At 42.5% G+C, this 16,748-nt stretch overlaps 1 protein-coding gene across 4 annotated transcripts in view; it reads right to left on the bottom strand.

Moving 5' to 3' along the window:
- Positions 1 to 16,748, bottom strand: part of LOC124067674 (calcium-binding mitochondrial carrier protein Aralar1-like) — a 21,648-nt gene extending 4,900 nt beyond the window's left edge. The window contains exons 1-14 of one of the 4 annotated variants that reach the window (XM_046405246.1): positions 16,732 to 16,748; positions 15,339 to 15,427; positions 14,803 to 14,856; positions 12,371 to 12,513; positions 10,064 to 10,179; positions 9,179 to 9,318; positions 6,872 to 7,018; positions 6,259 to 6,397; positions 5,221 to 5,314; positions 4,120 to 4,204; positions 2,746 to 2,827; positions 1,366 to 1,524; positions 364 to 416; positions 65 to 145 (exon numbers count right to left, since the gene is read on the bottom strand). In XM_046405246.1, the coding sequence (XP_046261202.1) occupies positions 65 to 145; positions 364 to 416; positions 1,366 to 1,524; positions 2,746 to 2,827; positions 4,120 to 4,204; positions 5,221 to 5,314; positions 6,259 to 6,397; positions 6,872 to 7,018; positions 9,179 to 9,318; positions 10,064 to 10,179; positions 12,371 to 12,513; positions 14,803 to 14,856; positions 15,339 to 15,350 (1,305 nt within the window). In that variant the 5' untranslated portion in view covers positions 15,351 to 15,427; positions 16,732 to 16,748. Of the gene's footprint in view, positions 1 to 64; positions 146 to 363; positions 417 to 1,365; positions 1,525 to 2,745; positions 2,828 to 4,119; positions 4,205 to 5,220; positions 5,315 to 6,258; positions 6,398 to 6,871; positions 7,019 to 9,178; positions 9,319 to 9,404; positions 9,694 to 10,063; positions 10,180 to 12,370; positions 12,514 to 14,802; positions 14,857 to 15,117; positions 15,276 to 15,338; positions 15,428 to 15,545; positions 15,654 to 16,731 lie in introns of those variants that run through there. The other 3 variants (XM_046405245.1, XM_046405247.1, XM_046405248.1) reach the window with 3 other exon arrangements.

Here is a 16,748-nt window from a genome sequence, read left to right as displayed (position 1 = left end):
TTGTTTGCATGGCTTTGAGTTCATCTACAGACTGAATTTAAGAGATTTCCAAAGCAATGCTTACACATCCACCAGCGAGAATCTCAGCAGGCAGAGGGATGGTATCATCTTGTGTGGTGAACTTGTCTCTGACAAAATCATTCATCTAAAAAAAAAAAGGAGGGAAAAAGACATGAAAAAAAAAGGGCGATGAGACACAATCCCAATCTTGATAGCGGGGCATTAATGTTAACTCGTGGTTGCAGTCACATCTTGATTGCAAAGATTGCGTTTTCTTCTACGCTCTGTGCATGTTTTTCATTCACAGTGAATCATTCAGGGCAACTTTTTGAACACTCCGAGCTACACAGTGGAATGACTTGCCGTGAGTTTGATAGCTTTCTCTGGGGCGACGCCAATGAGCTGCGGGAGGAGACCTGCAAAATATTATTCATAGATAACATTAGAATACCTGACAGAGGGAGAGACAAAGTCTGGCTTGAAATGAATGCACATTTTTTATCTTTGCTCACTGAATACATCCACTGACAGCTAGAACAATGCAAGCTGCAGGGTTCTTGTGTGCATGAAACAAACCCATAAATATTTACAGATGTGGCTGATACATCAGATGCACCAAAACACAACGGCCCCATTGAAATTGAATAAAAGTCCAAAAAATATGACACTGCTGGTGCGTATGGGATCAGCCTTGTTGAGGCCTGATCCCACTGATGGCGGGGAACAGAGAGAGCTGTGTGGTCAACGAACAAGCTCGGGGAGGGGGGAAGGGAGGGGGCGCGAGGGGCTGGGTGCAATGGTGGCGATAACCGCCATACTGTTTCACCGCCTGTCCTTCATCGAGCCAGATAAACTTCTGAAGGAGCTGCTGAGTGACTGCTGCTGGTATGCGTCCAGAAAACAGCCGAGCGTGTCTGTCTCGGAGTCAATCACCCTCTTATCATGTGCAAGTGAGGAGGAAAGGAGCAGATCAGAGCAACAAAGAGCTGCAGTGATGGAGGTAGCAGTAGATGGCAGTCTTGACTTCCTTCATATGAACAGCCCAAGGGTAGAAGTGTTGCATAGCACAAGCCTTCAGCACCGTTATCACCATCAGCGCAGAGGCAGATCAGACACTGCTACTACACGAATTCTGCTGGTCATTTTCCCCAGGGAGCTCTCTCCCATGTACTGAGATAATGACAACGCGACCCCTGGGTGTTGCTTTATTCAGCGCTGAACAGGGAGGGCAAAGGTTTCTGGCATCAATTAGCAAGCCATGCTGCTGATATTAGCAAACAAATCCTAATGCTTTCCCATCCGTTGGTTTGTTTTGCACGGGGGTCGTGTGTTGAGGTTCTTTTTATGAAATGTGTGAAGGATTACCTCTGTAGAATCCAAAGAAGCCCTCGTAACGGAGCACTTTCTTTGCGCAGTCGAAGCTGTTCTTGTACATCAGTTCCCCTACGAAGGAGCCGGATGAGCGCTGGTTCTGCATGCGCGTCTTCACCAGGTCGATGGGGTACACAGCAGTGGCACCGGTGGCTACAAAACACAGAGAATCAGCATTGGTTGATACCTTTGTTTACATAAACAGAAATTTATAAGCTTGTATAGTTTTTCTTGGACACATGCAAAAGACTGTGAGGGTTAGTGCAGCAATTCACCTTTCATTTTTCATTATTAATGAATTGTTTCAGCTACAAAATGTCAGAAAATAGTAAATAAATAAAAAAAACAAAAGGCCAATTATAATTTCACAGAGACACATCTTCAAATTCCTTGTTTTGTCCGACTAAGCAACCAACCAATAACCAATTTACTATCATGCGTGACAAAGACAAGAAACAAATCTTCACGTCTGAGATGCTGAAAATAGTGAATTGAAAAATCAAAAGTGAACAATCAATCAATTGTAAAAAAAAAAGGTTTGTTTTTTCTGTCGACTGTCTAATTGTTTGACTATTAGTTTCAGCATTAAAACTGAATTTTAGAGGTTCTGAACAATCCATTCATCCCAATACATGCTTCAGTGCCATACACAAATGAGTTGTACTATAAGAATCCTGCGGTTATGCTTGCGGGGTACTTTTTTATTCCCTCACTAAGGAATAAAAAGAGCTGTGTTTGTGTATAAACTATAAAAACTGTTATTAAGCTGAGAATAGGAAGTCTGGCAACTGTGGGAAAACTGTCTGGGGAGGCGATGCTGCAGCAAGTTGCACTGCTCTCCTGCTCTCTCTCTGCTTTACTCGCCATGTCTTGTCTAACATCAAAGGCTGCTCTAATGACTCTTCTCTGAAACATGCAAACAGCTCGGTCAGCGCCGAGGCCGGGTGAGAAGCAGCTCATTATCGCCACAAAGACACGGTGTTTTCAGCATAAGCCTTGTGATATCCATCTCTTTTTGACCCCTGTCTGAATTGTCCTTTTTACGAATTTGTGGAGAGCACACACACACACACACACAGGGTCGGAGTGTGTTCCTATCTGAGGGTCTGTTATGTCAGACGTTCCTTGTATCAGTTCCTGCCAGTGTAATTAGACGGAGATTCCAGAGAGTGCGGTTCCGGAAGATTTGTGTCATTCCAAAGCTCCGACTCCCAACGACAGCCTGGAGCCACCGGTGGCACGGCAGCACAATGCCGGAGCCTCACATCACAGCCCCTCTCCCTGCAGCACAATGGCCGGCCCCGGGGCCTCAGCACGCCAGTCTGGCCAGCTAAGGTTACCCCTCAGGCGGGCCGCCGCAGACATGTCACTCACCTCCGGCGATTGAGCCCAGAGTAAACCTGTAGGCAGACTCTGCAGCCTGGAGCCAGACGGGCCGAGACGTTTCGTGAGCGTGCTGTATGGAAGGAAAAAAGACACCAGTGGTCAAATGAATCTGGAGAAAGACGGCAAGGACGGGGAGGTGGTTTGGGGGGTGGGGGTCAGGACAGCCATGAATCGGCTGGCTATTAAACTATAGCGAACCAGATACATTGTGGAAAGAAAGATGCTGTGGAGCGCTCAACGGCGGAGGAGGGCGATGGAATGTGGACATGCCACATAATGTCTGATTCATCATCAGCCTGTATTAAATGTCACAGACAGACCAGCTCTGGATAAATGACTGTGTGAACCTGCAGCTAGAGTTTTCCACACATGCCACACGTGGGAGGCTTTAAGCTAAAGGTCTTCTTTTATTTTTACAACAAAGTATAATTTCTCTCTTATCTACTTGATCTCTGGATTGGTGTTTGATGTTGAAAGCGGAGCCCCTTTGTTTTTACTGTGGTGCAGGGGAACAGATTAGCCCCACAAGCCTTTTCCATGTACAGATAAGTATCTACATGAATATTACACAGTCCGGGTGAGACTCTGCTAAAGCGTGTGTGTGTGTGTGTGTGTGTGTGCGTGCGTGTGTGAGCAGGCTGAGGCTGTGAGTAACTTCTCCCAGACCAGATGAGAAGGGAGTCGGGCGGATCAGTCTTTTCCTCTTCCCAAATACTTCCACTGAGGGTTGCATGCTAACAAGATCGAGGTCTTGATCAAAGGGTTTAAACAATTAGCCTACTTCCACTGAAGGGCAGGCCTGAGAATTGCAGCCCCCCCCCCCAAGAGGAATCAAATTCCAGACCTCGGAGCATGAATCCCAGGAGCATGAGTGGCCCAAAAGCTCTGACCACAGCCTGATATAGAGCCATGTTATCCGGTGGAGGGAGGAACTATTTCGTTCTCCCACATCCACCTTGACTCCCTCTGCCCTCCTACCATTAGCAGACTCTGCTAAAGGATCCTAAAACTCCTCAAGCCCCACACTGATAAAAGCCTCTTATTAGCTTCTCAGATGTGTGATTGCAGCTGATGTGTATGTGCAGCTATACTGAATAAAATGGGGAGCGCCTTTCATGAAGAGGAGCAACGCAACAATCCATTCCTCCTCTAAAACTGTAATTGGTGTACTTTTATCTGCGAGTTTAAGTAATGCACTTCACAAGGAAAGAAAAATATGGGCACTCGGCTAATTCAGTCACTGCACAGTCTCCCTTTTTTTTTTTTTGCTCCTTTCTGAGAAAGAAGCAGAAGGAGAAGAGGAAAGGGTTTTGATAAAAGGCAGGAGGATGTGAGGTGTATTAGAGGAGTCACTCAGGCTACCTGTCTGTGGGCCTCTGCTTGCTGGTATGGCATGGCTCCTTCCTCCAACGGGGCTATCCTCTCGATGTCTGCGTGGTTCAGCCGCCTTAACGAGCAACAGCGGGGGGGGGGGGTGTTAGGCCAGGAAAAAGCAGAGAGGCCTGCATCTACTGTGCGCAGCAGCCAGTGATGTAAGATTTTCCACAGACATTTTACTGGCATATAACTCGAAGTTACTGCAACTTTAATTTAAGATTATATAAACAGCAGACAAACAATGCTGGATGGGTGCCCCGTGGCCAGCAAGTAAATGAAAGTGTTTTGTTACTAAATGTTTGAGACACAAATATTCCCCACTGGTCTGACGCATCATAAAGTCTGCATCCACGTTTTATGTTTGTCTTGTAAATCAGCCTGTGGAGCCACTGTTGTTAAACTGCATAAGCAATAACTTTATATTTATAGCCAATAAACAGACCTGTAACATATTTATTCCATTCATGGTGGAATAAAAAAAATAGCACAGGTTTGTACAAATGTTTTGAATACACTTAGTGGATTTATGGAACAGCAGCACAGCTGTGGAATAGTCAAATAAACTTTAATTTCCTTAATTAAAGTCTGCGTTGATTTTGATTAACATTTCTCGACTTTCTACTCATTCATTTTTGTCTTTAATCGTTCTGTCTGTTTAGCACCTTTTAAACTGCTCTTACCCAACATGCACGGCAAACTCAGCTGTAAGTCGGACTTCTCATTTTCTCAGTTTACCAAAGTATTAAGCTGCCCCAAAACAAATGAAAAGATGCTCAGGTGCCTGGAAAATTTACAGATTTTGAGCCCTAACCACTCAAAGTATGAATACAGAAATGTTCTAGGCTGTAAAAAAATATTGTTTAATTATTTATATGCATCAGGAAAAAATGTTGTTTTTGTGCCTTTTTCATTGAAAGTCTAAGCATGCCTGTAAGTCCCTGAAATATTAACAATTCCACAGTTTTGAAAAATCCTTTCATAAGGTTTACATTAAAGGGTGTGGAAGCCCCACATCAGAAAACACGTTCACTCACAGATGAACAGACGGACTTCAGAGGGTTAAAACAGAGCAGCGCTGAATCTTACCCAGAGTGAGAGTGGAGACCGACGAGCTGGTACAGGATGTCGATCTCCATCGGAGTGATCTGACCAAACTTATTTGCAGCATGAACAAACTCCTCTACAGTACAATACCAGAAAAGAGGACATGAAATAACGCAAACAGGACTTCAGTCAGTATAGGCATTCACACGTTATATTCAAACGGGAAGCTGAGAGGTTAACTACGGCCGTTTTTTTCTACAGTGGGCTAGTAATAAAATAGTATCTGCAAATACATTTTTGTTCTGGTGTTATTGGGGATGTTTGATGCTAAATGGGATGATATGTAAGGAGAACACAGAAAAAACCCCAACTCAAAACCATCTGCTCCTTACCCTGGCGTACACTGACTGAGCATGCAATCTTTTGCCAGCAACCTGCATGTTTCTCTTATATGTGCTTTAAATTCACTTCTTTACTGTTGCCTGCTGAGAAGCTCCATTACCATCAGGTGGTCTTTCTCAAAGGAAACCTAATGGTTGCTGTTGAGGGAGGGGAAAGAGTTCGTTATTCACTTCACCCACAAAGACCTTCCTGTCAGGTCCAAGCATTGCCAGCTTTGCTACAAGCCCGCTTCTCCCATCTTGAGTACTGTAATGATATATTCTGTCACTGACAGCTGACATGTGAGTGTTTACTTTACATTTGAAGCCTGCTCACCTGATATGTTTGGTAACACACCTAACAAGAATTATTTGCAAATACTATTTGGCCAAAGTCTTTTCTCAAAGGACGGAAACCATGGAGGGATGGGGAAAATGGAAAATGGGAAAACACATTTAGGAGAAGATGTGACTGACAGTACAGCTATCAGTTACACAGGTCTACATGTAGGAGGTGATCTGATTACCAGGTTAAAAATGTTCATTTACCTTAGTAATTTAATGCTACAGTAATGTTCCCTGTGTGTTCACTCACACCAGTCTGTCGAGAAAGTTAAAACATGATCGCACAGCTACATTTCATATCTCACATGAAACGCACTCATGGCTCATTTCAGTGATTTCAGCGTCTCAGCCGCACCTTTGGTAACGAGTGTGTCTCTGTGGAAGCCGGCGAGAAGGCTGTAAATCTTGCGGACCAGCTCCATGTTGTTGAGGAGGGAGTTGAAGGCATTGAAGTACGAGAAGCTCACCATGTGGGAGGTGCTGCCTCCTGCAGCCTAGAGAAAGATCAAAAGTCTGTCATTGCCTCTGAATAGGAAGGGAAAAATTGGCCAACTTGATAGGGAACAGTTGCTTATTTACACATTCAGGAGCTATGGAGCAACACTATGATTCATTTGAGTCGCGTTTGTAGCCACTTTGCAAATTTACGTCCAATATGAATTCTCTTTTAGCTCTCCTTTTGTTCTCTACCTGCATCTCATAGAAAAACCTGGCTCTTCAGATGCTAAATTCTCTTGCTGTGTTCATCAGCTAGTGACTAAGTGTGTCTGTTTGCTATTTGTTGCTGAGGAGGGGCTTCACCGCTGCTGCCCGTTGAGGCCAAAATCTGCACTATGAAATCAGTGAGACTGAACCCAAACAGTGAATCTGAACAAGCCTTTCATATGATACATTTTCACCATTAAACACCGATTGTAGCTGCATTAAAAGTTTAACAACAGGCGCACAAAAAACCCTCAAAAACCCACTGAAACCAGGTTCTCCTCCACAAACGGAGTCAGCATGTGGTGTCTGATGGTGGCCATGATGTCACTGAAGTCCAAGGCGGTGATGGTGCCACTTTTATTCTTGTCCTTTTGTGCAAACGCCTGGCGGGCGTGCTCCAACTGCAGCTCCTGCAGCAACACACACACAGAGAAGAGGTCAAGCTGTTAGCTGACAAAAGAAGCAAAGAATGTGTTCCTGTGATGAGGAGCACTGCATTACAGGGGAACAGAGAAACAGAACTTTTGAGGAGGAAAGTTGAATAATACCAGTGTTGGACGGATGTGAAAGGCAGATGTGACGGTGTCAGACACCGGTTGTTGTAATCACCACTGTCTCTCTGGAGACTAATGGAAACCATGTCCCGAGGAGTCTGATCTCAGAGCCGAGCCAAGCGGTCGATGAGACGGCCGGCAGGTGTGTCCGCAGGAAGGTGATTCAAAATGACAACCGTGCAATCAGATGGAGGTGCAGGGGGAGGCTGACCTCAGGTCAATGTCTGCTGTCAAAGCTCATCACATATAACCAGAGGATCACAGAGCAACGTCACTGCGGCATTCAGCGGTTACTTCATCTTTACGCTCTGGTTCTGATAACCTAATCAGTGGATTGTTGCTGAAGATTAATTCACACAATGTTTGATGATTATATTGTTGAAAACTCACGTTGATACTTTGTCGCCTCACCGACATCGTACTTCTCAAGCCTACAAATGTTTCCTTGTCTGCACTCACTTAAGTTTCAAGTCCGGCCAAATACTGCGGCTACCACAAGGTGGCAGAGCCAAGACTCAAATCTAAAATCGAAACTACACATATAGCTGTGACTATTATTTTTTTATTTCAAATGAAATGAAACGTGCTTGAACATGTCAGAAAAACAAGACAATAATAATGATAGATGTAAATGAAATCCTGCACACACAGGAGTCCTTTTTGTAGCCTTGGGAAGCGCTAGTCTAGTATGATAAACCACAAAGTGCTCTGAGGGATCCCAAACTGCAGCACAGCCTGTCTAACTCTCGGACCACCCAGCATCTGCCTAAAGACCACAGCCCTCCAACTCCAAACCAGGCTCCTGCCTGACCGTACAGCTTCTGCAGAATAGCTCGCAAAATTTGACAGCACAGAAGTCTCATTGAGGTTCAGGCAACGACCAATAAAGCAAAACAACAACATGAAGTGTCTTAATGGCACACTGGGCTACCGCAAACCACCAGGACAGCTGAAGAGACGAAACACTAATGATGAAAACTCCACACCACAACCCCATTATCTTAAGAGATCATTTATGGCATGTGGCTCATGTTACATCACTTCCATTTGGTCCCCCAGCAGGATAAAAATGTCTCACCACGGGATGAGGGTTACTATTATCAATGGTTTCACATTTATCAAAGCACACTTTCTAAAATGTCGGGGAAAAAAATCTGAAAAACACACTCTGTGTGCTGTCAATATGTTTTGTGGCATATCATGTTGCATTTGCATCCAAAACTGTTGATCCGCAGCAACTATGTAACTTTAAAATGCGGAAAAATAACAATTTTTCTCAGTCAAATTAAATGTTAAGCAATAATAAACAAACAAAAACAACAACAACAACAATACACCCTTCATTATTTTCATCCAGTAAGTGTTCTACTTTAATCCCACTTGGCCAGGAACGACCAATGACCAGGATTATTGTGTGAAAGAGGCAACTAATTAGAGCCTGTCTTGAGTTCGAGTTTGTCTTCATTTCTTATCATTATGTGAATATCATAACATGAAGCTGGAGCCAGTTAGCTTAGCACAGCATAAAGTCTATTTTTTTCTGGAGTCATGTGGTTCTCAAGCAACCAGCAGCCACTACAAGAAATAGTCTGTCAGAAATTGTCATTTTTACACTTATGTGTACGTGTTACGTTTTTTTGTACCAGTTAACCAAACAAGATATAGGGCTGCAACTACCGGTAACAGTAACTTTTGTAATCAATTAATCTGAGGATTGTGTTCTCAGTTAATCATTTGGTCTATTTAATATCAGAAAGGAAGTGTTTAGTTAAAAATGACTGAAACAGTTAATGGATTATAAAAATAGTTTCTGATTAATTTTCTGTTGATTAACACGTTAAATAATCTGGTTAGTTAATTAGTGAGCTTTAAAGGCACTTGTTGGGCAGATTCTTGAAGCAAAGTGGATAATTCCCTGAATGAGCATTTCCCAAAACGTCAAACTATTCCCTTCGCTCAGTTTGTCATACGGCTCCACGCTTCTAAAATAAAGCTGACGAGGTTAAAATTGTCTACCTGTAGGAACTGTGTGAACTCTGCGTAGCTCAGGTTCTTGTTTCTTTCATGGCCGAAGTGTAGCCTGATGAACTCACAGTCCCAGTTGAAGGGAATGTGGTGGTGAACTGTGGTCTGGCTGAAGATGTCACGTACATTCTCTGAAAGAGAAGAGACACGAGTGAGCGATAACGACAGACAGAGGGAAAGTCATGCACGATGCAGTTCTAACATCCATCTCTCACACCCTCATTCCATTTGTAGTGAACCTCGTCAAAGTACAGGAAAGGGTCCATTTGGACTGCGAAGCTGAATAGGCTGTTTGACAGTCCCGCTCCTTTTACATTCTGAGGTTTCTGAGTCCATCCAGGAAATTTTCAGTATAAGCACCGCTCTCAATTTCAGCCGTCTTTATGGAGGCCCATTCCGCAGACGGAGCACAGGCGCAGCTTCTTGGTAATACTCTGCATCTCTTGGTTTATGACATGCTGGATTCATTTCCCCTCTTGTCAGATGGAGCTGGTTATAATGTGATGTTCCACACAGCTAGCCTGCTGCCCTGCCCTGAGATGAGACTTTAAGAATACAAGCCGCTAGCATGTGAAATACATAAAGATAGACACGACTACTGCTACATTTATTGATTACACATGCTTGGTAAGAATAGCACAAGTTTTAATGATACACTCAAGCACACTGCTTTTAGTCACCACTGTTTCTATTTCCATGAAAACTACATCAAATAGCACCTTTTATTGCCTGCATGAAGTCAACATCTTCAGTCAAATAGAGTTATCCTCTTATTATGATGTTTAAACCACACTTTAAGTATATAAGATGATGATTCGGTTGAGCATAAAGTATGAAACCAAACCAGTGTGCTGACATTAATCACAATGTACATACCAAATGAGATGTTCCCCGTGCCAGTCTTGTCAAATAACTGAAAGGCAACTATGAACAGGGCATCCGGGGCACACAGCACTGATTCAAAGGCCAGAAACTCTTGGAAAGAGATCAGTCTGTTTGGACAAGAAAGAAAGAGCGCTATCTGAACAAAGCATCTTTGACAAAATTACAAAAGCTACAGCTACATCATAGACTGTCCTAGAAAAAAAAAAACAAAAAAACATTTAAACACTCAGAAGGAGACTGACTGACTGACTGATTGACTGTGGGACAGCAAGCCAATGCAGTGATGTTATAGCTATAAGTATATAACACAGCTATAATCTTAAAAGTTAATTCTTGACTGTGAAAAAAGCATTTGACAGTTTCACCAACGACAAGGTCCCTTTATTAACTGTTTAGTAGCCTTCAGTGTCATCACATGATCTTCATCAGCACATGGACTTTGAAGGGGAGTTGAACTTCAGGGTTACTTCTGTTGTATTCTATTATGTATTTTATAAACTCTACATGTATTAATAATAACAACAAAGTAGAATTAACTTTGAAGCTCAACTTTCAAGCCAACATGGATGAGATCTTTTTTTTGGAATTTTCAATTCAATAAATCAAACGTTTTAACAAAAAGCCCATCTGCGGCCGTCGACCTACATGCCTGCCTAATCACGCACACTAAGCCCATGCACTCATTGTGAATAACCAGACTGTTCCACAAGGCTAGCTGGCTAAGGCTAAAACAAGCTAGTCGCACAAGAACGACAGAGAAAGAACAGCCAAAATTCTCCTGTACTGACGTGCTAGCTTGACAGCTGTGAGCACTAACAATATGTTCAATGTTTATGTTCATCATGTTAATGTCAGGTGTTTTCTTCCATGTGACCTCAAAATCTGGCTTCCTCTTGCTGGTGTCTCCAACATTTATGCTTTATGAGGGATTAAACAGTTGATTGCTGAACCTCAATGTAAATAATAAACTTGAACAATTGATTATCTTTAACCAGAATTGCATTGAGCCTTATTTTTTTTAACAGGTAAAAAAAAAAAAAATTAAAGATGAAAAGCTGTGCAAAAAATAAATTACATGGTTGACTGGTCATTAATACTCATTACTACTACATTAATATGTTGGTCCTTGAGAGCTCAGTGTACTGCAACTTTAGCAAACCCATGTAAATAGGCAAAAACAAGTAAATTAGAAAACATTATGAGTTTCACTGCATATGCAAAGCATTTAGAACGCAAAAACAGAAAAAACGTCCATATACTGAAACGCTGAAAGCAGCGCAGACGACAATGGAAACTGCTTCCAGGCGACTCTGGAAAGTGATGAACACAGCGGGGACACGCTTGTTGCTGCCGTGGGACACATGAAGTTATTGATGTCGGCTCTTGTTAAGTGGTGTTGAAAAATGAGCTAAAATAGCACAAGGTTTTTTTGTGGAAAAAGCATGTCCCAGTTCATGTTCATCAGTTGTCCCCTGGAAACAGATTCTGCTGTTGTCTGTGCTTCTTGTGGGGTTTCTGTATGTGGTTTTGTCTTCTCACATTGCAGCATTTCCTCTAAACACTGCACATGACTTGTCAAACAGGAGGACAGGTTTTCATAAGGTTTTTGTCTGTTTCCATGTGTTTTCTCTGTAGTGTGTTGAGCTCTCAGGGCCAGCATACATAAAAAAATACATTTAGATGTTTCTAAATGGAGGGTAGACAAATGAGATTTTACATTTTGGGCAAGACACAAGTTTATTGGTGCAGTAAATGTCTAGGAATATGTAACACAAGTTCAGGAGTGTATCAACAGAATGTATAATGACATAATGTAAATAAATTTCACGCCACATAATCCTCACATAACAGCTAAGAAGGCACTGTTGTTGACTTCCATCAGTTAAGACTGACACACTTGTTGTCTTGTGTAATAATGCCTATTCATGTAGTAGAGTATCGTGCTGACAGCATGTAATCTGCAAATTCCAGTTTCACTTGGTTCTTACATTGCTCTCGAGACAACAAATTCTGACAAGTAATATATCCTTTCATATACATTTAAATAGCTGCAGCTGCCAAATAATGGCAGTCAGTGCACAAAGAAATATCACAAGGCTATTAATTCTAGATCAAAAAATGTATTAAAGCCGACACCGTGAATGTAAGTGTGTGGAAACTTGAAAATTCAAAATGGGGTCTACAAAACATTTCTTGATAAAATACAGACATAAAATCTGCACTAAATCTACATGTGTTAGCATATCTCGACACCAACACAGGACTCCCACAGCGACTTTGCTCACTGCAGGCACTCACCCATCTTTAGTCGTGTCGGCGACTCCAGCTATCAGCTCCACGGTTTTGGGATTATACTGAGGTTGTGTATGCAGACCCAGGTAACTCTGTACAAAGTCCCTGGGGGTCATGTAATGCTCTCCATTGTCCACCACACTGGCATACTGCAGAGGAGACACAGAGAGAGCCATAAACAATGTGGACTACGTGGAGTCAGATGAGGAATCGGTGGGGATGAATTCCCCTTGTGTGCAAAAAAAAAAAGAAAATTATGCGGAGTACTTGAATGTAGTGAGAGAAAGAAAACAACCAATAAGAAATCAACAAGTCTGTTTTTATGGCAGGTTTGTCAATAGGCGTCTTTTTTCTCTGGGACAATAACGTCTTTGTGTGCAGTTTTCTATATAGGGAAATATAGGCCCTACACGATATTTGCATTTATGCTGCATCCCGTCATGACAAAAAGGACTGAAGAGCGTCGCAAATGGTTGTCATTCTTTGAGTTCTTATAAGGCAGAGGTATACGTCTCTTTTCACTACAGATACAACCACATCCATATCATCAACACTTGAAGGAGGCGCACAATAACATTTAAAAACAAAAATTTGCACAGTTATTAAAGCCGAGCCCTTTAATAACCGTACAAAGTAATAACCACATGTTCAAGACTAGTTTTTTGGTGATAGGGGAACAGTGCATAGGCCTGAGGTAGTGCTGCTCAGTCAGGGTCTGGTTTCAGGAACACTTTGTTCACACACACACACACACACACACACACGTTTTCCCACTACAATCTGCTGGAACATTTTGGGCTTCAGGGCCTTGCTGGAAGAGCATCTCTGGGATGAGCAAGTGTTGCTTTTTCACTGTCCGATCACGGGCCACCTTTGGGTCAAAATCAGGGGATAAAATCTTCTCTTGTGCCATGTCTAATTTTATATTGTTGTGATGATACATTTTGTGACTGTGACAATAATTTTTCAGCATTTCTACATTTTACATCACGGTTAAATGATGCTGACCTTTTACCTACTCTGCCAAGCATGTGAGAAGGTTCAGACTGTCTGAGAGATTATAAGATATCAATGTATTTCAGTGTCTTGATATGCTGAATTCTGTTGTTTAGGAACGACATCTAAAAACAGATACACACACCTGTATTCGTGTCTTTACTGTCTTGGGTATGACTAGACTGCTGGAAAGACTTGAAGCTAACACCATGCCACCACTGTTTTGTTGTGTTTCCCAGTAACAGTTATTCCAAATAACTACATTTACTCTAGGAAAACAAACTGAGAAACATTTTGGTCAAACTAGTGATTTAAATGCCTGAAAACTCAGGGTGATTTGTCACATTAATGCAAAAATCTAACATTACCGTCAGTCAGTCCTGTTCATTGATTTGTAGTAGCCTGAAACAACCAAAGACTGCAGCTGCAACAGTTGACACAGTTCAGTCGTCTTGCCGAGACCCCATGTGAACTTAAAAGACACATCCTAATCAATAAACATCACCTTGAGGGCGATTCACTTGACTGAAAACGTACACAGCGTCTGGTGCAGCACGGGGCTAACCCTGTGATCTCAGTCAGCCTTTAAGACACAGGGTCATTTTTAGAGCCTGGGTTGGGTTTCAAGTTGGAACAGAGATAGCTCTGGAAACACAAGCGCCACATGAACTGGCAAGAGAAAGGCCACGCTCGTGGGTCTGAGCCAAGCTCGGATAGGGAGAGCGTGAGATAAACAGAGAAAGAGTGTGGGAGGAGACCTTCACGCCAAGTGTTTTCACGGCCACAATTCAACGCACTCTGCTGAATTAATGTTTTAAGTGAAAATATTAATTCCAAGCAATTTATTGCCACATTACTCCGTCACATGATTGTGTATCCATTCACCCTCACAGTAGGCCTCAAGTAGTTCTTAATCAAATTACAGAGGCAGTCAGAATGAGCTTCCAGTAATTAACTCTTCCACCTGAATATGCATTAGAAATTAAACAGCCCTCTTACAGTGGAGTCGAGAGACGTGGAGGGACCATAAGGTGGCTTGTGACTCCAACAGACTCCCTTCTTTCAAGAACAAGTTTATACTCTCAACAAGACAAATATGCATATTGCCAGGGATTTGTGTTATTTTGAATGGTAGAGGACAGAGCACAATGCAAAACTCAGTGACAAGATGAAAACACACACACACACACACACGAAGTGAAAGCAAGGGGAGATTCTCTGTTGAAGCCGATCCAAAATTAGTCGAAGCATTTGGGTGACCTTTCTTAAGCTATGTAACCCAGGGGACACCACACAGAAGCTCCTCACTGACTGCAGCACTTTAACAGACCTGTAACACAGTTTTCTGTGTGTGTGTTGTGTGTGTTGTGTGTAGTGTGTAGTGTGTTGCCTTGCAGGTTAATACTTTCAATATTTTGGTTTCTGTGAGTAAACAGTCTTACCTTTAGAAAAATAGTCTTCAAGTCATGGGGATCGGCTCTTTTGGTTGCTTGCACCTATAACACATTTAGAATAAATTTAAAAAAAAAAGAGTCAGATCATCACAATGCTGCCAGTAATTAAGAATATTAAATCTACCACGCAGTCAACCAACAGAAGTGAAGTTCAGGCTGTCACTGTTTAGCTTTCATTTGTCCGCGGCATCGATCAATCACACACGACTGTGACTACAACCACAACACCAGGCAAGTGAAAAATGCTGCCTTCACATGACAAACACGAGACCCGCTTCACTCCCACGTCTCTGTGATACACACATGCAGCAGAGGAAAGAAATCACAGCTGTCTCTGCGAGGCCGGCAGAGATGCGCTCATGCAAAGATGCGGGGATAAACGACAGACGCGCTCCGCTGCGCTTAAGACAAGAGCTTTAAACCCACGCGTCCGCACAGACATGCTGTCCTCCGTATCCGACAAGCCCGCGGCCGCTTTACTGCCTTTACAATTAATATCTGATAAGAAATATTGACGGAGTCACCTTGACCGCCATGCTGGGTGTGACGTCAGCTGCAGTGGACGAGCGCAGGCGCTGGGCATCGGGATGAGAGCGGGCATGGCAGGAGAGGTCTGAGACACAGAAATACACCCAGTGTCAGGTGTCGTCCTCTTCACTATGTGCAGGGCGGTGTGTGTGTGTGTGTGTGTCCCGAGCAGCCGCGGACAGGGATGCTCCACACGGACAAACCTGGGCAGTGGACGTGTTACAGGCTGAGGCGTTTCCTGTCTGCTCGGGTCAAACGAGGACAAGGCGCACTGTGCCGGCAGACAATGAGCTGCACGCTATAGTTTACAGTGAACCGGATATGGTCACTCCACGTGACTGTATGTGTGGCGACGAGGGATGTGATGGTCAAAATGGGACTTAAAGTTCAAGAAAACTACCAGTATCTGTCTTCAAAAACGGATGATATAGAAGGGCTGCTAGTATTTTCATTATCCATATTTGATATTTTCTGTGTATCGATTAATTGATATTGTCTATAGATTGTCATAAATAACTAAATATTTCAAGAATATTCCAACGTCCAAAGCAGTGGTGAAACCTACTCAGATGCTTTACATTAGTAAAAGCCCCACAACAATTGTCCTGAATTTTAAAACCCACCTAAATACAGACACAGAGGTGTCGTCAGCAAAATGCAAGCTACTTAAAGAATTCATAGTACAAGTAGGTGTACTCTTTATTATAAAAAGTCCCTGTCACTGATATAATTTTACATATTTGATTATAATTACTGATGTGTCCATGTGTATGCAGTAGTATTTTGTAGCTGGTTTAGATGGAGCAAGGCTACTATACATACAGTTGGGTAATTCAGTTCGGAGGTTCCCTGTCCTGTGGGCTCAGGCCTCTCCAAAGGGAGACAGTCTGAGGGTTTGTGAGATGATTAATTAAAGAATTTCCCTTCAGGGATAATTCTGATTCTGAATCGGATGAAAAAAGGCTGGGAAGAGGCAACAGCTCTGCTACATAAATTTGTATTCATTTTTTGGACTTTTCTCTAATCTTTGTGTTTCATTTTACCATTCTGGGTGTCCCACAAAGGGGAAATGTTTCTTTAATGGATCTGCTAACAACTTGTAGACATCTGAAACATGACAAACACTGAGTGTCTTGCAGGGATCAAAGGTTGGGATCCATGCATTTAATCTTAAACAATGTATGTAATTTTAAAATCTTATTAGAAGTCTGTTTTTAAAGCTGTCAAATAAATGAAGAGTAAAAAGTACAATATTTACCTTTGTAGTGCAGTAGAATACAAAGTAAGGTATATATAAAGTATAAAGTAGCAGAAAAAAATGGAAATACTCAGGTACAAGTATCTCACAATTGTTCTTAAGTACAGTACTTGAGTAAATGTACCACTTACCACCACTGGTGAAGTGA

This window comes from Scatophagus argus, chromosome 11, assembly GCF_020382885.2.
Source record: "Scatophagus argus isolate fScaArg1 chromosome 11, fScaArg1.pri, whole genome shotgun sequence".
NCBI classification, from domain to species: Eukaryota; Metazoa; Chordata; class Actinopteri; family Scatophagidae; genus Scatophagus; species Scatophagus argus.
The sequence above is the reverse complement of the archived record's forward strand: the minus strand, read 5'-3'. Positions and strand labels throughout refer to the sequence as shown.